The 22,986-nt window shown below is 30.0% G+C and overlaps 1 protein-coding gene across 2 annotated transcripts in view; it reads right to left on the bottom strand.

Annotated features, from left to right (window-relative positions):
* Positions 1 to 1,731: 1,731 nt before the first annotated feature.
* The window catches only part of LOC111688186 (A disintegrin and metalloproteinase with thrombospondin motifs 6), a 48,965-nt gene continuing 27,710 nt past the window's right edge, over positions 1,732 to 22,986 (bottom strand). Inside the window, exons 6-18 of one of the 2 annotated variants that reach the window (XM_046946526.1) lie at positions 20,573 to 20,692; positions 18,529 to 18,711; positions 17,733 to 18,364; positions 17,205 to 17,303; positions 14,770 to 14,883; positions 3,989 to 4,135; positions 3,650 to 3,899; positions 3,367 to 3,551; positions 3,176 to 3,303; positions 2,981 to 3,108; positions 2,529 to 2,900; positions 2,287 to 2,464; positions 1,732 to 2,217 (exon numbers count right to left, since the gene is read on the bottom strand). In XM_046946526.1, the coding sequence (XP_046802482.1) occupies positions 1,904 to 2,217; positions 2,287 to 2,464; positions 2,529 to 2,900; positions 2,981 to 3,108; positions 3,176 to 3,303; positions 3,367 to 3,551; positions 3,650 to 3,899; positions 3,989 to 4,135; positions 14,770 to 14,883; positions 17,205 to 17,303; positions 17,733 to 18,364; positions 18,529 to 18,711; positions 20,573 to 20,692 (2,850 nt within the window). In that variant the 3' untranslated portion in view covers positions 1,732 to 1,903. Of the gene's footprint in view, positions 2,218 to 2,286; positions 2,465 to 2,528; positions 2,901 to 2,980; positions 3,109 to 3,175; positions 3,304 to 3,366; positions 3,552 to 3,649; positions 3,900 to 3,988; positions 4,136 to 14,769; positions 14,884 to 17,204; positions 17,304 to 17,732; positions 18,365 to 18,528; positions 18,712 to 20,572; positions 20,693 to 22,986 lie in introns of those variants that run through there. The other variant, XM_046946527.1, reaches the window with a different exon arrangement.

Raw genomic sequence — 22,986 nt, 5'->3', positions numbered from 1 at the left:
AGAGATATAGCAAAAACTAGAAATATGTGATTACTTTTATTCCATACCAAAAACCGATGTTTTGAGTGAAAACATAAATGTTCGTTTTTCTCGAAAACTATAGGAGATACAGCAAAAACAAGTGAAATCTGTGATCACTTCTATTTCATTCCAAAAACCGATATTTTGATTGAAAACATAAAAGTGCGATTTTCTCGAATACTATAAGAGAAACTGTATTAAGTTAATGGCGCTAATTAGATTAAGTTAATGGCAATAAGTTTTGTTCTTATCTTAGTTCCCCCTAGGGGCATGTTTACATGATGAGAGTCACATCATGGTGTTTTGCAATCCAGGTGCTACCAGTATCTCTGATCTGTCGGGACTATAAACTGGTGTTTACAATTCAATCGCTGGCTCGACCTTGGATAAATTGAAAAGAGGTCTAACTAGATCACCACATAATCTGGTACTACGGTTGCCCGTTGTTGCCCGCGGGACTGTGTCCTAGTTGGTCATTTGGTTGAGGTTCCTTCGGGATCCACGTAGTGACTGTGGTTTAAACCCAAATCGCGGTAAGAGAGTGCTTGGTTAAAAGACTGGTTCATGGTAAATACAATTTTTCAAGATATATTTCTGTTATCGTTCCTAAATGCTGGAGCGGTACGAATTACAGAGCATGACTGTGGATAAAAAAAATGTTGTACACGAGGTGGAGTTTTCTGATGTCTACTCTGATTTTGTAGAGAGAATGGAGTAACTGATGGATTTGAAGGATGTAGTGATGGTATAACGATATGTTGGATGGACGTGGTGCTCAACTTCACAGTGGGTCTTTGTGAAATAAAGTCTTGTCAATTAATATGATCCATGTTTCGGACTACCAATTACGTACCTCTAGGTGCTGTTGCCGAAACAACAGAGCCATAGTAGTCACTGCCCTTTCTTTAATTTATTTGCGATTTTTCTGTATGCTCAACTTTTCACAGTGGGTCTTTGTGACCACTGAAATAAAGTCTTGTCAATTAATATGATCCGTGTTTCGGACTACCAATTACTTCCTTCTAGGTGCTGTTGTCAAAACAACAGAGCCATAGTAGTGTGGTCATGCTCATAACACCTGTCTTTCCCCAACTTGATTACTCGAGTACTTGAGCAAAGTGCTTGTGCATAGACCGGTCCATCCATGTACAGATATTGCGACCTGCGTGAAAAATACACAAAGGCGCGGTGGTGAGTTGTTTATTATATTCGCTTAGTGATTGTTAAAGTACCACCGTGAGATAGGGCTACGGCCCAGTTACTCAAGTTAATCACTTCGACTTCAATTCTAGATCTTAGTCTATCTGATTAATACTTTTTCGCTCGATGTAGAACGCGCTCTGAAAGTTACATATCACATCATAACGGGGTATGAAGCCGAAATTCGATTGATAAATTAAACAAATTTTCTTAAAGTTTGTTAAGCAAAGTTTTCAAAATGTTTATTAATTTTTAATTTTTTTTCTGCTAAACATAATTTACACTCTATAAACTATGGAAATTACAATAGACCAATTTTACAGTTAAAAATGAATATAAAATAACTTAATACTAACAACGAGTATACAAATGAAAACTTTTTTGAAAAGTTTTTCTAAAATAAATTATTAGTAACAAATATAAACTAAAAAGGTTATTAAGTACTTGGTTTTTTTTCATATTCTAAAAATAAGAATAAATAAAATAAATAATATTTTTATAAACTAAATACTTAAACTAATATATTTGTAAGAAAAACATTACAACTAAGACTTGCAAATTTTACAACAGATTTTTCTTTGAAATTTTGAATTATTATAAAAAAATCTAATATGGAATATTTGTTTTAACAACTAAAACTTAAAATTATTTTCTTTAAAAGTATTGGATTTTGTCTTAAAATCTAAATAAAAAACTTTTTAAATTTTTCTTTTATACTACAATCGGGTAAATTATGTTCACAGTATTCGGTATCGCTGGGCCTTGTAAAGGGGTTGCATGTGTCATCATCTACCACAACATCATTTTGGTCTAGACACATGACAGATCTTCGGCGCACTGGTAAAGGCGCATTAGCGTTTTTACAGGTAACCGGACAAAATTGCCAAGGACCTGTTAGCCAGTGGGCTGGACAGGGCGTGTCATTGCATTTTTTAGTTAAACGCAAAGGACGAGCATTTTTGGCAAAAGCCCAACAAAGCTCAATGTCGGGAGTCACTAGATTTAAGACAACAAAAGGAATACTAAGTACACAAGTTGCTATAACTTTCTAGCATTTTAACTTACTTTTGCCGTTTTCATAACAAATCGGTTCACGATATTGCAGACCTCCACCACAGCTAACCGAGCAAGAAGACCAATCGCTTAATTTCCATAAAAAGTGTTTAGATGAACTAACATTTAAGGCGGGCAAAGTGAATTCATAGTAAATACCCTCATTAGGCTCATCGCCTCTAACAATAATCTGCAAAAGATATATATCATTCCATAACAAGTCTTTGGAATATAAAGTCCAAACGATTACTTACATATATAGCTATGGAATGTTGTATAGGTTGTGGAATTTTTATAATCTCTTGATCATCTATGCGATCATAGAAACTTTCAGCACCGGCTATTAGAAATTCACCCGGCATTGATATTAAACTGTCGCCATTCAAATAAAATAAACTGCTATTCGCTCTAGCCACGCCCAGAAAATGTGGTGAATTTCCCAATTCTTTGATAACAATATGACGTGCCTTTGCTGGCAGCACTACAATTTCTACATAACCTTCGGTAACCTTAAGTGTTTCACTATAGGTGGCCTTCACCGGTTTACATTGATCTCCTTGGCCACCGCACACGCCACAACGATCATCTTGCATATCTGAATCAACAATCCAATCGCAACCAACTTTCTAAAGAAAATCATATTTAGTTAAACATATTTTTTAAAAGTTCAGGGTTTTTTTCAGGGAAACAGGTGCCCATTACTCACCCTACAAATACCATCAATACACATATTGTTGGTACCCAAAGTACAAGGTGTACCATCTAAAACCACATCACCCCAATTGGCAATAATAGTATCATCCTCATCCGTACAATAAAGTTTGCAAGGATTTTCTGTTAAGTTTAAAAAAAAAATATAATAATTAATAAATTGTAAATCATTCATTAAATCGTTACTAACGTTTATCAAAGTAGGGTAACCATTTATAAAATTCTCCCTGATAAGCTTTATTATTATACTTTTCACATTGTTTAGCACGAAAACTGGGCTCATCTTTGGGACAAGCATGAGGATTACATATTTGATACCTTAGTAAAAAAAACAATAATTTCATAAATTTCCTAAAACAAGAACAACTGTTCCTCCCCTACCTTTTCCTCTCGCCTATACAAAATGAACCACCATTTGCTGGCAAAGGATTATCACACTCTCTTTGTTGTATTGAAACACCACCACCACAAGAACGTGAACATTCACTCCATTCGGACCAATCACCCCAACCGCCATCAATTTTCTGCAGCGATTCTTTAGGTACACATTTGCCATTTTGACACCACTATTAAAAAAAGGAACGAAAGCAAAAAGATTAGCAAAAAAATGATTTCTTTCAAAAATTGTTAAAAAAATATTTAACTGAAAATTACCAAAACAAACCTTACGATTTCCACACGGTGTTCCTGGTGCTGTTGGTCTCATATTAGTAATACATTCACCATTAACACGACACCATAATGTTGAACAGATTTCATTCATGGACGAACAGGCACGTACTTCACTGTCTGTAACATTGTATTGTAGACGACATTGCACTTCGGCACTATAACGATGACCGGGTAGTTCCTCGGGATAAACATATTCTGTTATATCGGTGGGCTCATCATCTAAGCACTCGCCCAGACCTTGACTAAAATTTTACATTTTATTAGAATGGAAAATTAGTTTTAATCTTTAAAAAGTTTCGAGAAAACGAAAAGAATTTGGTCATAGACTTACTCTAGGAAATGTGTGATAAATTTTCGACTACAATTTGACCAACAAACTTGCAGGGTATCCGCTCCAAATGTTGGTGTCATTATATGCACTATAGAACCCACTCGCGGATGACAACCAATTTTTGCAGTATCGTGAAACATGCCAAAACTAAAAAACGAATAGAAAATTAAAATTAAATAAATTAAAAAACAAAAAATAAATTTTAAATTTAATGAACTCGAACTGTACGAACTAGAATTGAATTAGAACTGAACTAGAACTGAACTAGAACTGAACTAGAACTGAACTAGAACTGAACTAGAACTGAACTAGAACTGAACTAGAACTGAACTAGAACTGAACTAGAACTGAACTAGAACTGAACTAGAACTGAACTAGAACTGAACTAGAACTGAACTAGAACTGAACTAGAACTGAACTAGAACTGAACTAGAACTGAACTAGAACTGAACTAAAATTGAACTAGAACTGAACTAGAATTAAACTAGAACTAAAACTATACAAGAACAATAATTGTATAATTTTACGAATTTTACAACCTGAATGAAACTTTATGTCATAATTGTTAACAACATACTTATCAAAATATCAAATTAAATTAATTGACTTGTTAAAAAACAGCTTACAAGTGTATTTTACTAAACTTCAGCAACAACACAAAAAAGAAACTGTCAAACTTATGCTATTATCAGATCAATCATCGAATAAACATTTGCTTATAAATAATTTAAATATTATGCACAGTCAATAGTGAATGAACACTAAAGAAACACTTGTCGCTGAAATCAAATAAAATAACGAAAAATAAACTAAAAAAAAAAAAATAAACATAACTCTTTAATAATGATAGCTAAATAGGTTTCTGGTCTATTGAATTTAGTGATTTTGTGTATTTTACTTTTGTTTTGAAACGAAATCAAGTAGCACTTGAATGAAACAAAAAAAAATATATAAATAAAAATAAACTACTTTTGATACAAATACACAAAGTAAACAAATACGTATCTAAACACACTTAAAAGCAGCTATAGATTTAGATATCTGGTGGAAGTTGTACCACCTGTAGTGCTTTTTTGTTGTAGCAGACATCATAATGGCAACAAACTAAACAGATCTGGAGGAGGTTGGTTAAACGTACTACATGAGGATACTACATATAAGTTGAATGCGTGGAGTTGTATTTAAAAGAAACAGCCCACACTTAAACGGAAATAAACTCAAGTGACACACAAACACCAATAAATATAAAGAAAATGAAAAATACAAAACAACAAACGTAAAATTGTAAATTACACGCTCATACATAAATTACAAGAGTTGTAGGCAAAATAGTAAAATCTAAAGTCCAAAAAAAATTGAATATTTTTTTAATGAATGAATTTTATTTCGCTCACATCTTACTGGTCAAAAACAACCACACATTTTCACTTTATTCACTTCCATTACATTGCAATTCGTTCTAATTTATTTCTTTGTTTTAGTTTTTTTTTTAATTTGCAATAATTTGAACATTTTGCCTTGATTGCTATTGTTTTTAAATTGATTTTTTTATAAATTTTATTAAGCTATTAAATTGATTTTATGTAATTTTTGTAACATTGTTTCAGAATTTATTAAAGAAAAATCTACACATTTACAACCCCGTTTAAATATTGCAACTGACCTCTTTGAGGCAAAACTTACACCCACTTTATAATGTCATTATTGCATAAAAGACCAGTCTTTATATAATTAAAATCAAAAGAAAACAAAGCAAAGAAACGTAACGTATAGGTTATATACAATATATATTTATAACAATTTGTCTATTATCGTTGTTGTTGGTTTTTTACTCTTTCGATTGTTTATCTGTGCAGTTACTTTGGGAGGTAAAATGCCAAGATTTATTATAAATGAATTTATTGTATTTTTGCAACAAGTGCATAATAAGCAAATTATTTTGTGGGAAGGAGAAGAATGCTAAATTACATTCAGTTCTAGTTCAGTTCTAGTTCAGTTCTAGTTCAGTTCTAGTTCAGTTCAAGTTCAGTACTAGTTCAGTTCTGGTTCAGTTCTAGTTCAGTTCTAGTTCAGTTCTAGTTCAGTTCTAGTTCAGTTCTAGTTCAGTTCTAGTTCAGTTCTAGTTCAGTTCTAGTTCAGTTCTAGTTCAGTTCTAGTTCAGTTCTAGTTCAGTTCTAGTTCGGTTCTAGTTCAGTTCTAGTTCAGTTCTAGTTCAGTTCTAGTTCAGTTCTAGTTCAGTTCTAGTTCAGTTCTAGTTCAGTTCTAGTTCAGTTCTAGTTCAGTTCTAGTTCAGTTCTAGTTCAGTTCTAGTTCAGTTCTAGTTCAGTTCTAGTTCAGTTCTAGTTCAGTTCTAGTTCAGTTCTAGTTCAGTTCTAGTTCAGTTCTAGTTCAGTTCTAGTTCAGTTCTAGTTCAGTTCTAGTTCAGTTCTAGTTCAGTTCTAGTTCAGTTCTAGTTCAGTTCTGTTTCAAAAAGTTCTATAATATTATGAGGATACAATTTTTAGTAATTTTCGAAATTTAAGAATGTTAGGTTACTTCTCTTAATAAACAAGTTTAAGTTCATACAAACGGAGCATTTTATTTAATATTCATACAAAATACAAATGAGAACACAATCATATAAACGTACTTAATACATATTTACATGCTAACGAGAACAAGTGCAAAATAGTACGTACGTAAATGAATATTGGAAATGCAATAAAATGTGTGGGATTTTTTATAATTTTTAATTTTATTTTTTTGTTTTTGTAGCTGGTGAATAATAAAACTAGTGCCGGTTAGTTTACCGTATTCAATGTAATAATTCGTAAAAGTCTCTCGATTAATAGAAAACAACTTAATTGTTGTATTCATTATCGTTGTTGTTGCTAATGTTGTTGTCATTAACATTTTGCCGTTGTCGTTTTTGTTGTTGCTATTTTGTGATAATTTTCCAGCTAGACTGCTTGGTTTTCTATGCCTGGTGGCGGCGATTCATGTTTTAACGATTTCATTCAATTCGTCTGTCCCTCCATAAGTTTGTCAATCAGTTCAGTTGATTATACACTCAAGAGCTCGTAGTGTATTTGTTGTTGTTTTTTTTTTTTTTTTTTGTTATTTTACATTCTTACAAACATATAAGAACTTTTAAATATTCATATTGTCGTAATCATATTCGTGTTTGAAGTCAATATTCATACATTTGTGTCTAAACATGCCATACAATTTAATTATTTATTCACGGTAGTTAAAAAATTATAATTTATACAATGGCAATAACAACGTTAACAGCAACAACAATTATATTGTAATAAATGACTAAAGATAAACAAGTCATTTTTCAAACGCAATTTAATTAGAATTTAGATCAAATGTTATTAGAGTTTTTGTAATATGATTTGTTGTCGTAGTTTTCCTATAATAGAGGGCAGATAAAAAGGTGAATACAATAAACCCTACATTAAGATTTAAGAAATTTGAAACTATAGTTTAAAACTGAGATAATTTCATATAAATTAAATTTATTATTCACACTCGTGTTTATTAATGTACTTTATGGGTTCCCCTTTGATTTATTGCTAATAAATATGGAAAGAATTATACTGAATTAATTTAATCATGTTCTATTGCTAAAGTGTTTTTAGAATTGACGTAATGTTACATATTTAACTGTATAAGTAATTTATTTTTATGTGCACTCTATAGAACACATTTAAATTTTATGAATTGTTTATGATTGTCCTACTAATTGGTGCTGCTCTTGTTCTGTTTTAGTTCTTTCTTGTTGTCTTCTACTGCTGTTCTAGTTCTGTTCTTGTTCTGTTCTAGTTCTATTCTAGTTCTGTTCTATTTCTGTTCTATTTCTGTTCTGTTCTAGTTCTGTGCTAGTTCTGTTCTATTTCTGTTCTATTTCTGTTCTGTTCTAGTTCTGTGCTAGTTCTGTTCTAGTTCTGTTCTAGTTCTAGTTCTGTTCTAGTTCTGTTCTAGTTCTGTTCTAGTTCTGTTCTAGTTCTATTCTAGTTCTATTCTAGTTCTATTCTAGTTCTGTTCTAGTTCTGTTCTAGTTCTGTTCTAGTTCTGTTCTAGTTCTGTTCTAGTTCTGTTCTAGTTCTGTTCTAGTTCTGTTCTAGTTCTGTTCTAGTTCTGTTCTAGTTCTGTTCTAGTTCTGTTCTAGTTCTGTTCTAGTTCTGTTCTAGTTCTGTTCTAGTGCTGTTCTAGTTCTGTTCTAGTTCAGCTCTAGTTCTATTCCAGTTCTATTCTAGTTCTATTCTAGTTCTATTCTAGTTCTATTCTAGTTCTATTCTAGTTCTATTCTAGTTCTATTCTAGTTCTGTTCTAGTTCTGTTCTAGTTCTGTTCTGGTGAATAATAAAACTAGTGCCGGTTAGTTTACCGTATTCAATGTAATAATTCGTAAAAGTCTCTCGATTAATAGAAAACAACTTAATTGTTGTATTCATTATCGTTGTTGTTGCTAATGTTGTTGTCATTAACATTTTGCCGTTGTCGTTTTTGTTGTTGCTATTTTGTGATAATTTTCCAGCTAGACTGCTTGGTTTTCTATGCCTGGTGGCGGCGATTCATGTTTTAACGATTTCATTCAATTCGTCTGTCCCTCCATAAGTTTGTCAATCAGTTCAGTTGATTATACACTCAAGAGCTCGTAGTGTATTTGTTGTTGTTTTTTTTTTTTTTTTTTTTTGTTATTTTACATTCTTACAAACATATAAGAACTTTTAAATATTCATATTGTCGTAATCATATTCGTGTTTGAAGTCAATATTCATACATTTGTGTCTAAACATGCCATACAATTTAATTATTTATTCACGGTAGTAAAAAAATTATAATTTATACAATGGCAATAACAACGTTAACAGCAACAACAATTATATTGTAATAAATGACTAAAGATAAACAAGTCATTTTTCAAACGCAATTTAATTAGAATTTAGATCAAATGTTATTAGAGTTTTTGTAATATGATTTGTTGTCGTAGTTTTCCTATAATAGAGGGCAGATAAAAAGGTGAATACAATAAACCCTACATTAAGATTTAAGAAATTTGAAACTATAGTTTAAAACTGAGATAATTTCATATAAATTAAATTTATTATTCACACTCGTGTTTATTAATGTACTTTATGGGTTCCCCTTTGATTTATTGCTAATAAATATGGAAAGAATTATACTGAATTAATTTAATCATGTTCTATTGCTAAAGTGTTTTTAGAATTGACGTAATGTTACATATTTAAACTGTATAAGTAATTTATTTTTATGTGCACTCTATAGAACACATTTAAATTTTATGAATTGTTTATGATTGTCCTACTAATTGGTGCTGCTCTTGTTCTGTTTTAGTTCTTTCTTGTTGTCTTCTACTGCTGTTCTAGTTCTGTTCTTGTTCTGTTCTAGTTCTATTCTAGTTCTGTTCTATTTCTGTTCTATTTCTGTTCTGTTCTAGTTCTGTGCTAGTTCTGTTCTATTTCTGTTCTATTTCTGTTCTGTTCTAGTTCTGTGCTAGTTCTGTTCTAGTTCTGTTCTAGTTCTAGTTCTGTTCTAGTTCTGTTCTAGTTCTGTTCTAGTTCTGTTCTAGTTCTATTCTAGTTCTATTCTAGTTCTATTCTAGTTCTGTTCTAGTTCTGTTCTAGTTCTGTTCTAGTTCTGTTCTAGTTCTGTTCTAGTTCTGTTCTAGTTCTGTTCTAGTTCTGTTCTAGTTCTGTTCTAGTTCTGTTCTAGTTCTGTTCTAGTTCTGTTCTAGTTCTGTTCTAGTGCTGTTCTAGTTCTGTTCTAGTTCAGCTCTAGTTCTATTCCAGTTCTATTCTAGTTCTATTCTAGTTCTATTCTAGTTCTATTCTAGTTCTATTCTAGTTCTATTCTAGTTCTATTCTAGTTCTGTTCTAGTTCTGTTCTAGTTCTGTTCTAGTTCTGTTCTAGTTCTGTTCTAGTTCTGTTCTAGTTCTGTTCTAGTTCTATTCTAGTTCTATTCTAGTTCTGTTCTAGTTCTGTTCTAGTTCTGTTCTAGTTCTGTTCTAGTTCTGTTCTAGTTCTATTCTAGTTCTGTTCTAGTTCTGTTCTAGTTTTGTTCTAGTTCTGTTCTAGTTCTATTCTAGTTCTATTCTAGTTCTATTCTAGTTCTATTCTAGTTCTATTCTAGTTCTGTTCTAGTTCTGTTCTAGTTCTGTTCTAGTTCTGTTCTAGTTCTGTTCTAGTTCTGTTCTAGTTCTGTTCTAGTTCTGTTCTAGTTCTGTTCTAGTTCTGTTCTAGTTCTGTTCTAGTTCTGTTCTAGTTCTGTTCTAGTTCTGTTCTAGTTCTGTTCTAGTTCTGTTCTAGTTCTGTTCTAGTTCTGTTCTAGTTCTGTTCTAGTTCTGTTCTAGTTCTGTTCTAGTTCTGTTCTAGTTCTGTTCTAGTTCTGTTCTAGTTCTGTTCTAGTTCTGTTCTGTTCTAGTTCTGTTCTAGTTCAGTTCTAGTTCAGTTCTAGTTCTGTTCTAGTTCTGTTCTAGTTCTGTTCTAGTTCTGTTCTAGTTCTGTTCTAGTTCTGTTCTAGTTCTGTTCTAGTTCTATTCTAGTTCTATTCTAGTTCTATTCTAGTTCTATTCTAGTTCTGTTCTAGTTCTATTCTAGTTCTGTTCTAGTTCTGTTCTAGTTCTGTTCTAGTTCTGTTCTAGTTCTGTTCTAGTTCTGTTCTAGTTCTGTTCTAGTTCTGTTCTAGTTCTGTTCTAGTTCTGTTCTAGTTCTGTTCTAGTTCTGTTCTAGTTCTGTTCTAGTTCTGTTCTAGTTCTGTTCTAGTTCTGTTCTAGTTCTGTTCTAGTTCTGTTCTAGTTCTGTTCTAGTTCTGTTCTAGTTCTGTTCTAGTTCTGTTCTTTTAGTTATTTTTTCTTTTTCTGTTCTTTTTATTGTTTTTTATTTTTTTTTCTTCGTTAGTTCTGTTCTAGTTCTGTTCTAGTTCTGTTCTAGTTCTGTTCTAGTTCTGTTCTAGTTCTGTTCTAGTTCTGTTCTAGTTCTGTTCTAGTTCTGTTCTAGTTCTGTTCTAGTTCTGTTCTAGTTCTGTTCTAGTTCTGTTCTAGTTCTGTTCTAGTTCTGTTCTAGTTCTGTTCTAGTTCTGTTCTAGTTCTGTTCTAGTTCTGTTCTAGTTCTGTTCTAGTTCTGTTCTAGTTCTGTTCTAGTTCTGTTCTAGTTCTGTTCTAGTTCTGTTCTAGTTCTGTTCTAGTTCTGTTCTAGTTCTGTTCTAGTTCTGTTCTAGTTCTGTTCTAGTTCTGTTCTAGTTCTGTTCTAGTTCTGTTCTAGTTCTGTTCTAGTTCTGTTCTAGTTCTGTTCTAGTTCTGTTCTAGTTCTGTTCTAGTTCTGTTCTAGTTCTGTTCTAGTTCTGTTCTAGTTCTGTTCTAGTTCTGTTCTAGTTCTGTTCTAGTTCTGTTCTAGTTCTGTTCTAGTTCTGTTCTAGTTCTGTTCTAGTTCTGTTCTAGTTCTGTTTTAGTTCTGTTCTAGTTCTGTTCTAGTTCTGTTCTAGTTCTGTTCTAGTTCTGTTCTAGTTCTGTTCTAGTTCTGTTCTAGTTCTGTTCTAGTTCTGTTCTAGTTCTGTTCTTTTTCTGTTCTAGTTCTGTTCTAGTTCTGTTCTAGTTCTGTTCTAGTTCTGTTCTAGTTCTGTTCTAGTTCTGTTCTAGTTCTGTTCTAGTTCTGTTCTAGTTCTGTTCTAGTTCTGTTCTAGTTCTGTTCTAGTTCTGTTCTAGTTCTGTTCTAGTTCTGTTCTAGTTCTGTTCTAGTTCTGTTCTAGTTCTGTTCTAGTTCTGTTCTAGTTCTGTTCTAGTTCTGTTCTAGTTCTGTTCTAGTTCTGTTTTTCTAGTTCTGTTCTAGTTCTGTTCTAGTTCTGTTCTAGTTCTGTTCTAGTTCTGTTCTAGTTCTGTTCTAGTTCTGTTCTAGTTCTGTTCTAGTTCTGTTCTAGTTCTGTTCTAGTTCTGTTCTAGTTCTGTTCTAGTTCTGTTCTAGTTCTGTTCTAGTTCTGTTCTAGTTCTGTTCTAGTTCTGTTCTAGTTCTGTTCTAGTTCTGTTCTAGTTCTGTTCTAGTTCTGTTCTAGTTCTGTTCTAGTTCTGTTCTAGTTCTGTTCTAGTTCTGTTCTAGTTCTGTTCTAGTTCTGTTCTAGTTCTGTTCTAGTTCTGTTCTAGTTCTGTTCTAGTTCTGTTCTAGTTCTGTTCTAGTTCTGTTCTAGTTCTGTTCTAGTTCTGTTCTAGTTCTGTTCTAGTTCTGTTCTAGTTCTGTTCTAGTTCTGTTCTAGTTCTGTTCTAGTTCTGTTCTAGTTCTGTTCTAGTTCTGTTCTAGTTCTGTTCTAGTTTCTGTTCTAGTTCTGTTCTAGTTCTGTTCTAGTTCTGTTCTAGTTCTGTTCTAGTTCTGTTCTAGTTCTGTTCTAGTTCTGTTCTAGTTCTGTTCTAGTTCTGTTCTAGTTCTGTTCTAGTTCTGTTCTAGTTCTGTTCTAGTTCTGTTCTAGTTCTGTTCTAGTTCTGTTCTAGTTCTGTTCTAGTTCTGTTCTAGTTCTGTTCTAGTTCTGTTCTAGTTCTGTTCTAGTTCTGTTCTAGTTCTGTTCTAGTTCTGTTCTAGTTCTGTTCTAGTTCTGTTCTAGTTCTGTTCTAGTTCTGTTCTAGTTCTGTTCTAGTTCTGTTCTAGTTCTTTCTAGTTCTGTTCTAGTTCTGTTCTAGTTCTGTTCTAGTTCTGTTCTAGTTCTGTTCTAGTTCTGTTCTAGTTCTGTTCTAGTTCTGTTCTAGTTCTGTTCTAGTTCTGTTCTAGTTCTGTTCTAGTTCTGTTCTAGTTCTGTTCTAGTTCTGTTCTAGTTCTGTTCTAGTTCTGTTCTAGTTCTGTTCTAGTTCTGTTCTAGTTCTGTTCTAGTTCTGTTCTAGTTCTGTTCTAGTTCTGTTCTAGTTCTGTTCTAGTTCTGTTCTAGTTCTGTCCTAGTTCTGTTCTAGTTCTGTTCTAGTTCTGTTCTAGTTCTGTTCTAGTTCTGTTCTAGTTCTGTTCTAGTTCTGTTCTAGTTCTGTTCTAGTTCTGTTCTAGTTCTGTTCTAGTTCTGTTCTAGTTCTGTTCTAGTTCTGTTCTAGTTCTGTTCTAGTTCTGTTCTAGTTCTGTTCTAGTTCTGTTCTAGTTCTGTTCTAGTTCTGTTCTAGTTCTGTTCTAGTTCTGTTCTAGTTCTGTTCTAGTTCTGTTCTAGTTCTGTTCTAGTTCTGTTCTAGTTCTGTTCTAGTTCTGTTCTAGTTCTTTTCTAGTTCTTTCTAGTTCTGTTCTAGTTCTGTTCTAGTTCTGTTCTAGTTCTGTTCTAGTTCTGTTCTAGTTCTGTTCTAGTTCTGTTCTAGTTCTGTTCTAGTTCTGTTCTAGTTCTGTTCTAGTTCTGTTCTAGTTCTGTTCTAGTTCTGTTCTGTTTCTGTTCTAGTTCTGTTCTAGTTCTGTTCTAGTTCTGTTCTAGTTCTGTTCTAGTTCTGTTCTAGTTCTGTTCTAGTTCTGTTCTAGTTCTGTTCTAGTTCTGTTCTAGTTCTGTTCCTGTTCTAGTTCTGTTCTAGTTCTGTTCTAGTTCTGTTCTAGTTCTGTTCTCTGTTTCTGTTCTAGTTCTGTTCTAGTTCTGTTCTAGTTCTGTTCTAGTTCTGTTCTAGTTCTGTTCTAGTTCTGTTCCAGTTCTGTTTTAGTTCTGTTCTAGTTCTGTTCTAATTCTGTTCTAGTTCTGTTCTAGTTCTGTACTAGTTCTGTTCTAGGTTTGTTCTAGTTCTGTACTAGTTCTGTTCTAGTTCTCTTCCAGTCTCTTCCAGACTCATTTAGTTCTTTTTTTTGCAATATACAAAACATATTAGAGTTTATATTCAAATTTTAAACTCGTTTTCAATTTCGAAATAGCAACTAAATTCATGTTGAATATATACCATTGACAACAATAGTTATTTCAGGAATTAATTTAAAATTACTTAAGTTAGTTTTTAATGTAGATTATTATCTTATAACTTTGGTATTTATTACATGTGATATTTGTTGTTATATTCAACTTAATGTTTATTATTTAGACCCATTAAAAGTTGCTAATAACAACTAGTTAAATATAATTTAAAAACAACTAAAACAAGCCTTAATTAATTTAAATTATTCGATAATTACAAATGACTTTCATCAGTATTATTAATGTGTTTTAATTGTTGATATTAAATACTTATTTATTTATTTTCTCATAAATGCAATTGTTTCTTAATAAACTGTTATCATTTAAATTTGTTTAATTTATATAAAATTTCCCTTGAATTGCATGTAAATATTTAATAAGATTTATGATTTGTTTTCCTTTGATGTGATAGCTGGATATAATTTATATTTCAACTTAAAAATACATTTAGTTTTTATTTTTTTCTATTTAATATGAAAAATTGCATTATTTTTAATAATTAATCAAATTAGACTTGATTTCAAAAAAAAAAAAAAACAGAAAATTTAAATATTTTGTAAACACAGAAGTCAATTAGCTCAGGCGGGGGGTCTGTCTATTTGATTTATTTCAATGTGTCTGCTAAAGGGGAGCGACAGATTTGTGGTGTTAAAATTAAGTATGACTGTATTAATTTTAAATTTGGATTACAAATTGCATGATTATAGTTAGATAAAACTAAGTAGATTTTCTTCAGTATTGAAATAAATCTTAAACTTTTTATAGCTATTTTAGTTTTTAAAATATTGTTTTGCTAATTGCTTTCTAATTCTTATATTTTCAGACTGAAGTTTTAAAAAATTGTCTCATAATGGTAAGTTTATTTCTTTTTATTTTTTAATATATTTACTTACTTATGTCCCAATTCATGAGCTATCGTATGTGACAACATAATGCCATTGTCTTCATTAACACTGCACGATTGTTTCGGTTTACACATTCCACCGACATTAGCCAAACCCAGAGTCCTTTGAAAAAATAAATAAAATACAATTGAAATATTCTGAAGCTTTCAATATTTTACAGTTTTTTAACATTCATTCGAAAAAAAAACTTTTTACACCTTTTTATTGAATTTGCTATTTAAACTTTTTATTTAAAATAATTTTAAAGCCTTTTGAGATAAAATTTGTTTTAAGCTTTTCGAGGAAATGGTTGTTTTAAACTTTTTGAGCAAAAAGCTGTTTTAAGTTTTTTTTTATTAAAAAGCTGTTTTAAGCTTTTTGGGGAATAAGATGTTTAAAGCTTTTTGGGGAATATGTTGTTTTAAGCTTTTTTAAGAAATCGCTGTTTTATGCTTTTTTGTAAAAAATATTTATATCGTTCTTCTTGTGAAAAAAATTTAAGCTTTTTAAAGATTATTGTTTAAAATATTTTTTTTTTTGCATTTTGAAAAATAAACTTTTAAAACTTTTTATACATTTTTGTGTGTACATTTTAGTGGAATGATCTTTTTTAAGATTTTTGTGGAAAAAAGCTTTTTAATCTATTTGTGTAAAAGCATTTAAGCTTTAGTGAAAAAAGCTTGTTAAAATTTAGTTTTTAGGAGAGAAAACTTTTGTTTTACTTTTCTAGTAAAAACTTTTGAAATTTTTCTAGTAAAAGCTTTTTAAACTAGTAAAAGGTTTTTACACTTTTGTGGAAAAATAGTATTTTTTTAAATGATTTCGTTTTGATATTTTTCTACAAAAAAAAAAAAAATAATAAAAAGCTTATTTCCACAAACAACAAATTAACAGGGTAGCTGTACTCATAACAAGCATTTTTTGGAAAGTTTTTTTTTTCATAAAATCTTCTTTTCATAGGATGTTTTTTCTTAGAAAGGCTTTTTTCATAGAAAGCATTTCTGAAGGAAAGCTTTTCTAAGCTTTTTTATAAAAAGCTTAGAAAGCTTTTCCCTTAGAAAGCATTTTATAGTAAAGGTTTTCTTTTAGAAAGATTTTTATAAAAAACCTTTTCTTAAAGAAGGCTTTTCATAAAAACAGCTTTTCTTATAGAAAGATTTTTATAGAAAAGCTCTTCCTATAGAAAGCTTTTTATAGAAAAGCCTTTCTTTTCGAAAGCTTTTTATACAAAAGCTTTTCCTATAGAATGATGTTTATAGAAAAGCTCTTGTTATAGAAAGCTTTTTATAGAAAATATTTTATCTTAGAAATCTTTTCTTATAGAAAGCTTTTTATATAAAAGCTTTTCTTATAGAAAGCTTTTTTATAAAAGCTTTTCTTATAGAAAGCTTTTTATATAAAAGCTTTTTATATAAAAGCTTTTCTTATAGAAAGCTTTTTTTATAAAAGCTTTTCTTATAGAAAGCTTTTTATATAAAAGCTTTAGAAAGCTTTTTATATAAAAGCTTTAGAAAGCTTTTTATATAAAAGCTTTAGAAAGCTTTTTATATAAAAGCTTTAGAAAGCTTTTTATATAAAAGCTTTAGAAAGCTTTTTATATAAAAGCTTTAGAAAGCTTTTTATTATAGAAAGCTTTTTAAATAAAAGCTTTTCTTATAGAAAGCTTTTTTATATAAAAGCTTTTCTTATAGAAAGCTTTTTATATAAAAGCTTTTCTTATAGAAAACTTTTTATATTAAAGCTTTTCTTATAGAAAGCTTTTTATATAAAACCTTTTCTTATAGAAAGCTTTTTATAGAAAAGCTTTTCCCTTAGAAAGCATTTTATAGTAAAGCTTTTCTTTTAGAAATTTTTTTTTCCGATAAGCTTTTCTCATAGAAAGCTTTTTGTTAAATATTCATTTTAAAGAGAAATGTTTGGTAAAATGCTTTTTATTGAAAAAAGCTTTTTAAAAATTAACTTTTCGTATTAAAAATTACAGAAAAACTATTTGCTTAAAAAGCTTCTATAGTATATTATCACATAATGCTTATCACTAGCTAAGATTTCTGAAAAAAGTTTAGTGTCACAAAGTTTTTATGAAAACTTTTTAGACTAACGTTTATATATTTAAAGCTTTTACTAAAAACTTTTAAACAGCTTTTTATATGTTCTTTGCAAAAAGGATTTTTGCAACAGTTTTTTGTAAAAGCTTTTGACTGTCATTGTTTTTAAGGCTTTAAAGAGCCTTTTATTGTCTGAGCCAATATTGCCGAAGCAAAAGTTTTGCGAACATTTATGTAAAAATTGTTTCTTTTTAATTTCAATTGTTGTGTTTTTAGGAAAAAATCTATTTATAGAAAAAGCTTATTAAACAAAAGAAACTTTTTTTCTTTGCTAATATAAATATTTATTTTTTGCTTTTAATTTATAAAAATATTGTTGTTTTTATAAGTTATACTTACATACAATTATTGCCACAAATATTTTTACGTGTTATCAAAACTGCCACATCATGATGCTGAGGATCTAATTCATTTTCGGTATTCAATTTGTGTTGCCAACTGAAAATACAAAAAAAAAAAAAAAACATCACATAAGAAACATATTAATCATGAACTATTTAACTATAAATAGATCTTTAAGTTAAAACTTCCTGAGGAGTTTCGTTTTATTTTTTTTGTCCTAAAATTATCTTATCAATTTGGCAGCATCAATGAAATATGTAAAGTACATACATAGAGTAAAGAACATTCGTTATATTCTATCTAAGAATAAGCACACAATTACTTTTAAAGCTTAAAGCCATAAGTTGGCAGATATTTATAACTGGCGCCTAAAATAAAGACAGTATTAAGGAGGAGATCTTTATACAAAAAAAGAGTTTATTTTGGAAACTATAAAAAACGCTTTTGCAAATCTGAATACTACAGACACTTCTTTTTAAAGACCCTTTTTCAAATTTATGCAAATAAACTTTTACCACAACTCACCTACAAAATGTATCTAAATTCTGTTGGGCATTTTGTGTTAGATTCAAATCTGGATGTGTCTCATTATCGTGGAGTAGTATGATTCTAACTACAACTATTTCGATGGCATTACCAATACTGGGATCCTTATAGAGAGCAGATACCATATTCATTATGGTCAAAAGATAAGTCTCGATTTCTTCATGAAAACCAACCATTGTAGAATCGGCCACAATAAGAGTTTCTACATGTCGTGGGCTGCTAATTGAACGTTTCTTTCGTTGATGGCTGTTGGCATGGGATGCTAATGGTGATGGTTGCTGTAAATGAAACTCTGGTTTTAGATGATGTTGATGCTGATGTTGATGATGATGTTTATGTTGTTTTTGTTTTTGTTGTGGTTGTGGCGCAAAAGCGACTGTTGTTTGCTCAGATGATGCTGCTGCTGCTGTTGTTGTTGATGGAGATGACGATGATGATAAGATATCTTGGTTTTCCTTGTGGTTGTAGTCATGTTTCTTATGATGATATTTTTGGTGTTTAACATCCGTCGTTGTTGTAGTTTGATATTTATATTGAGATTTCTGCTGTTGATTTTCATGCTGATGCTGATGACGTAGTCTACGTATTTTTCTGCCACCTTGAATTTTTACCTGTATATAATTAAGTTTGGTTTTTGTATTATTTTTATTATTATATTGTTGTTTATTTGTCATTCATTTAATTTAATTTTAAAAGCAAATACAAAACAACAAAAATTATCATAAATTCATATAAAGAAAAAATCTCATTCATTGTAATGCATGCACCTACTCACCTTTCCTTGAGGTTGCCATTCTACTAAACGAGCTTCAATGCGTCTTTTGGGTTCTTTAGTACCACAATTACTTAAAGCCTTCTTTGGCTTCTTTCCATCGTTTTGCTGCAATTTATGTTGCTCCTGCCTGCGTTTATGTGGTTTCTTATTCTTGTTAGTGTTATTGTTGTTGTGATTCGTTGACTGTTTATACAAGGAGAGAAAAAAATTGGTGGAAAAAGATGTTTTGAAGATTTGTATTAAAAAACTCAAGCAAAACTGTTTTATAAAAAATCCCAAAAAAGTTTTTTCAGATAAAGCTTTTTTATAGAAAATCTTAATTTCATCATTTTTAAAGAGAGCTATTTATAGAAAAAATTTATAGGAAAGCTTTTCTTAAAAAAACTTTTTAAGCAAAACTGTTTTGTTAAGAAATCACAAAAAAGCCTTTAAGATAAAGCTTTCTTCATAAAAACGCTTTTTTTAAAGAAAAACTTTTAAACAAATCTGTTTTGTAAAAAATTGCATAAAAGCTTTTTAAAATAAAACATTCTTTATGAAAAGACTAGTTTCTTAGAAATGTTATAGAAAAGCTTTTTTTGAAAATTAAAACTTTTTTAACAAACTACTTTGGTTAAAAGTAGCAGAAAAGCATTTTGAAATAAAGCTTTCTTTTTTACAAAAAATGATTTCTAGAATTATTTTTAAGAAAAGCTTTTCTCATAAAAAGGTTTTTATAAAAACTACTTTTAAAGAAAGCTTTTTTCAAGGTTTTTTATATAAAAGCTTATTTTATAGGTGAAGCTTTCTTTTTGCAAAAGCTTATATTTATACAAATTTTAAAAGAAAGTTTTTTATGTAAAAGCATTTTTCGTAAAAACTTTTATAATTAATTAGTTTTTATAGAAATGTTTTTATAAATAGCTTTTTTAATAAAAAGCTTTTTAGAAAATCTTAATTTTTTTTGTTGAAAAATCATTGTTTTCAAAAGCTCATCATGAAAATAATAACAAAAACAACTTATTCGCAAAAAAGCTTTATTTTTACAAAAGTTTTCGTAAGAAATCACTTTCACATAAAAAAAGTGTTTTTGACAAAAAAGCTTATTAAATACAAAACGTTTGTAGAGAGAGCTTTTTTGAGAAACGAGTTTTGTCAAAAGTTTTGGTTTTCTAAAGTTTTTAGGGAAAAGGCACAGATTTTGAATAGTATTTAAAAATTCTTTTTTCGAAAGAAATTTTACAAATATATTTCTAACAAAAGCTTTATTTGAATTAAAAAAGCTTTTAATAAATAATAGTTTGTTACTGTTTTATAAAAATCTCTTTTTGCAGCAAATTTATATGTTGAAAAGCTTTTTTAAATCTTAAAGCTTTATGTCAAGCATTTCTTTATATAAAAGCTTTATGTTTAATAGGTTTTCTTATTAAAGCTTTTTATTAAAAAGCTTTTACTTTTTATTTTTTTTATTAAAAAGCTTTCACAAAGTTATTGTTGTTGTAATTGTTCTAATCATCTTGAGCAAAACTTCTTCTTATACAGAAAAACTTTCTGTGTAGTTTTTTTTTCATTAAAAACAAACAAAATCTTGGCATCAAATTCAATTTATTTTTCTTATTTGCATGTGAGTGTTGACAATTTTTTTTCATTTCGTACGATTTCCTCACTTATTTCGGACAAATGTACGATTTTGTTGTTGTTGTTTTCTTTTTGTAGTTATTTATTTATTTTACAATAGTGGGTTGTTGCAATTTGTCTGCCAATTTTATTAAGACTTGGTCTGTTTCTTTAAATGTCTGTCTGTCTGTATGCCAGTCCGTCCGTCCGTCCATCCATTCATTTATTTCTTTAGTGTCTGTCAACCTTCCTGTCTATTTGGTGAGTGTGTGTGAGTGTATTTTTTCCATCATCCAACCATTTATTTATTCATTCATCCATTCACAATTACACAGCCCACCTTAATTTTCTTCTTTTTTATTTAACAACTTGTTATGCCATTGGGTGAGTGTTAGTGTGTTGTAGTTGTTGTTGTTTTGTTATTTTTAATGTAAATTTGTGTAATTACCTTTTCCTTAACAGACGATCTTTGAAATACAACATGCGGATGTCCGTTGATGTTGTGGGCTGCATGATTTTTTGATGGCTCAATGTAGTATTCATTATTTTTAGTTTTTATATGACCGACCTGGTATTACGAAAAGAAAAAAAAAACAACAAATAGATAAATAAAATAATTAAATTAAAAATATGAAATTAAATTTTAGTTTTAGAAAATTTGTGTTTTACTAAATTCATAAAATATATGTATGAATAATGTATTTTTAATCCAATTTCTAAATTTGCTGTTAAAATCAAAATAATTAAGACACAAACCTAAATTTTATATTCGTGGCTTTAAAAGACCCTTTCATAGAAATTTAAACTTTTCCAACAAAAGACTTAAGAGCCGAACTTGACAATTTAACCATTTCAGAAAAGACTTAAGATACAAACGTATTTTGAAATTTTCTTGAACTTTTATGAAACAAAAGACTTAAGACACAAACATTTGTTAAATATTTAGTACAATTTTTTTTATTAACTGTAAGTTTTATTTTCTTAGCAAATTTTTGCACTAGTTTGAAAATTTCCCTCCTTACAAAAAATATCCCTTATAAGGGAAATTTTAGTTTTAAAGAAATTTACCCCAATTTCATTACGTTTTTTATTAAGTTTGTTTCTTAAACATAAATTGTGAAAATTTTTGTATATTTTCTTTATTTAAGAAAAATTTCCCTTAACGGAAATTTTATTTTAAATGTATTTTTATCAGTTTTTTTTCATATTTTTTACTAATTTTCTTTAAAAATGAAAAATTTTACATTAAAATATAAATTTCCTTTTTTGAAAAAATTTCCTTTTAAGGGAAATTTTAGTTTAAGACCAATTTGTCTAATTTTTATACTTCTTTGCTTTAATTTGTTCTTAAAACACAAATTAAAAAATAGGAATAAATTTCCTTTACTTATGAAATTTTATTTCAAAGAAAATTTTATAATTTTTTTCTGTTTTTAAAAAAATTTCCCTTTTAGGGATAATTTAGGCAATTTTGTCCATATTTTCTCTATTTATCAATAACTATTACTTTCTAAACATATTTTCGTTATAATTTTAAAATTTCCTTCCTTATAAAAAATTTCCCTTGTTAGGGAATTTTTAGTTTTAAGGGTAATTTCTCCAATTTTTATACTTTTTGCTTTAATTTTATTTCAAAACACAAATTATGCAAAATTTTGTAAATTTCCCTTACTTTTGACAAATTTCCCTTAAGGGGAATTTTGTTTGAAAGATATTGGTATCATTCTTTTTCATATTCTTAAAAAAAATTTCTTTAATTACGAAAAGTTTGACACTAAAATATAAATTTCCCATTTTTTTAAAAAATTCCCTTTAAGGGAATAATTTCATTTTTATTTAAAAGACAATTTTTGCCCATTTTTCTTTATTTCTTTATAACTTTCAAAACAAATTATATTTAAAATTTTAAAATTACCAAAAGAGATTTCCCTAATTAGGGAAATTCTAGTATTTCTTTCTCATCCACTGGGTTGACTTGATAACGGTCTACCGTTCTTCATTGAAGAACTCAGGTGACAATTTTTGTACATTGGCTTTGACCGGTCCATGCACAAGTACTTTGCTAGAGTTCTTGAGCTATCTAATCTCTGACCATTGGATGACCTCGGTTGATTCGTCAACAGCAACTAGAGACGTAAACGGTGGACCGAAGTACGATCCATCAATAAGCCGAAGACATTGTTCTTACTCACAAGGACACACTGTGGTAATTCTGATATGAACAGAGTATACTCTGGACAAGGAAGGAAAATTCAATGGTATCATATGTATATGATACCTTTTATCCATCATCATTCAACCCAGCACACATCTCATTCATACGACACATTCAAAAGAGAAAAACATACGACACATTCATTAGGTAGACGGGTGGGGTAAGGCCCGCCGAACTTCACATTCATCCCGTACCATATACAATTAATACCAACTCATTTCCAACGCTTAGTCCCACAGTCACTCCTCTGTGGGATATCTGTTGTTTTCGGCAACAGCACCGAACTTATCTCGACTTTATCATGCATCAGTCTTTTAACCGCCTCTTACTCTCCCCGCGAATTATGGTTTAAACCACAGCCACTACGTGGATCCCGAAGGATCCAGAGCGGTGCTCTGGTCTGACCTCTGTCAATGCAAGGACTACGCCAAACAGTAGACTGTAACCAATTTTTCACTCCCCCCAGACTGGAGGTATTGGCCACCTCTTTATACTCCGGGATTGCAATAACACCAAGGCGGAGGTCTTGCCAAGGTTACATGCGCCCGGCCCTATAAAGTATATATATTCTGGATCCTTTTAGATAGCAGAGTCCCTATATATGTTTGTTGAAATCAGTTTTTAGAAGACCCCAGATATCGACGACA

The sequence above is a fragment of the Lucilia cuprina genome, chromosome 3, assembly GCF_022045245.1.
Source record: "Lucilia cuprina isolate Lc7/37 chromosome 3, ASM2204524v1, whole genome shotgun sequence".
Lineage (NCBI taxonomy): Eukaryota > Metazoa > Arthropoda > Insecta > Diptera > Calliphoridae > Lucilia > Lucilia cuprina.
This window is presented reverse-complemented; position numbering and strand designations above follow the sequence as displayed.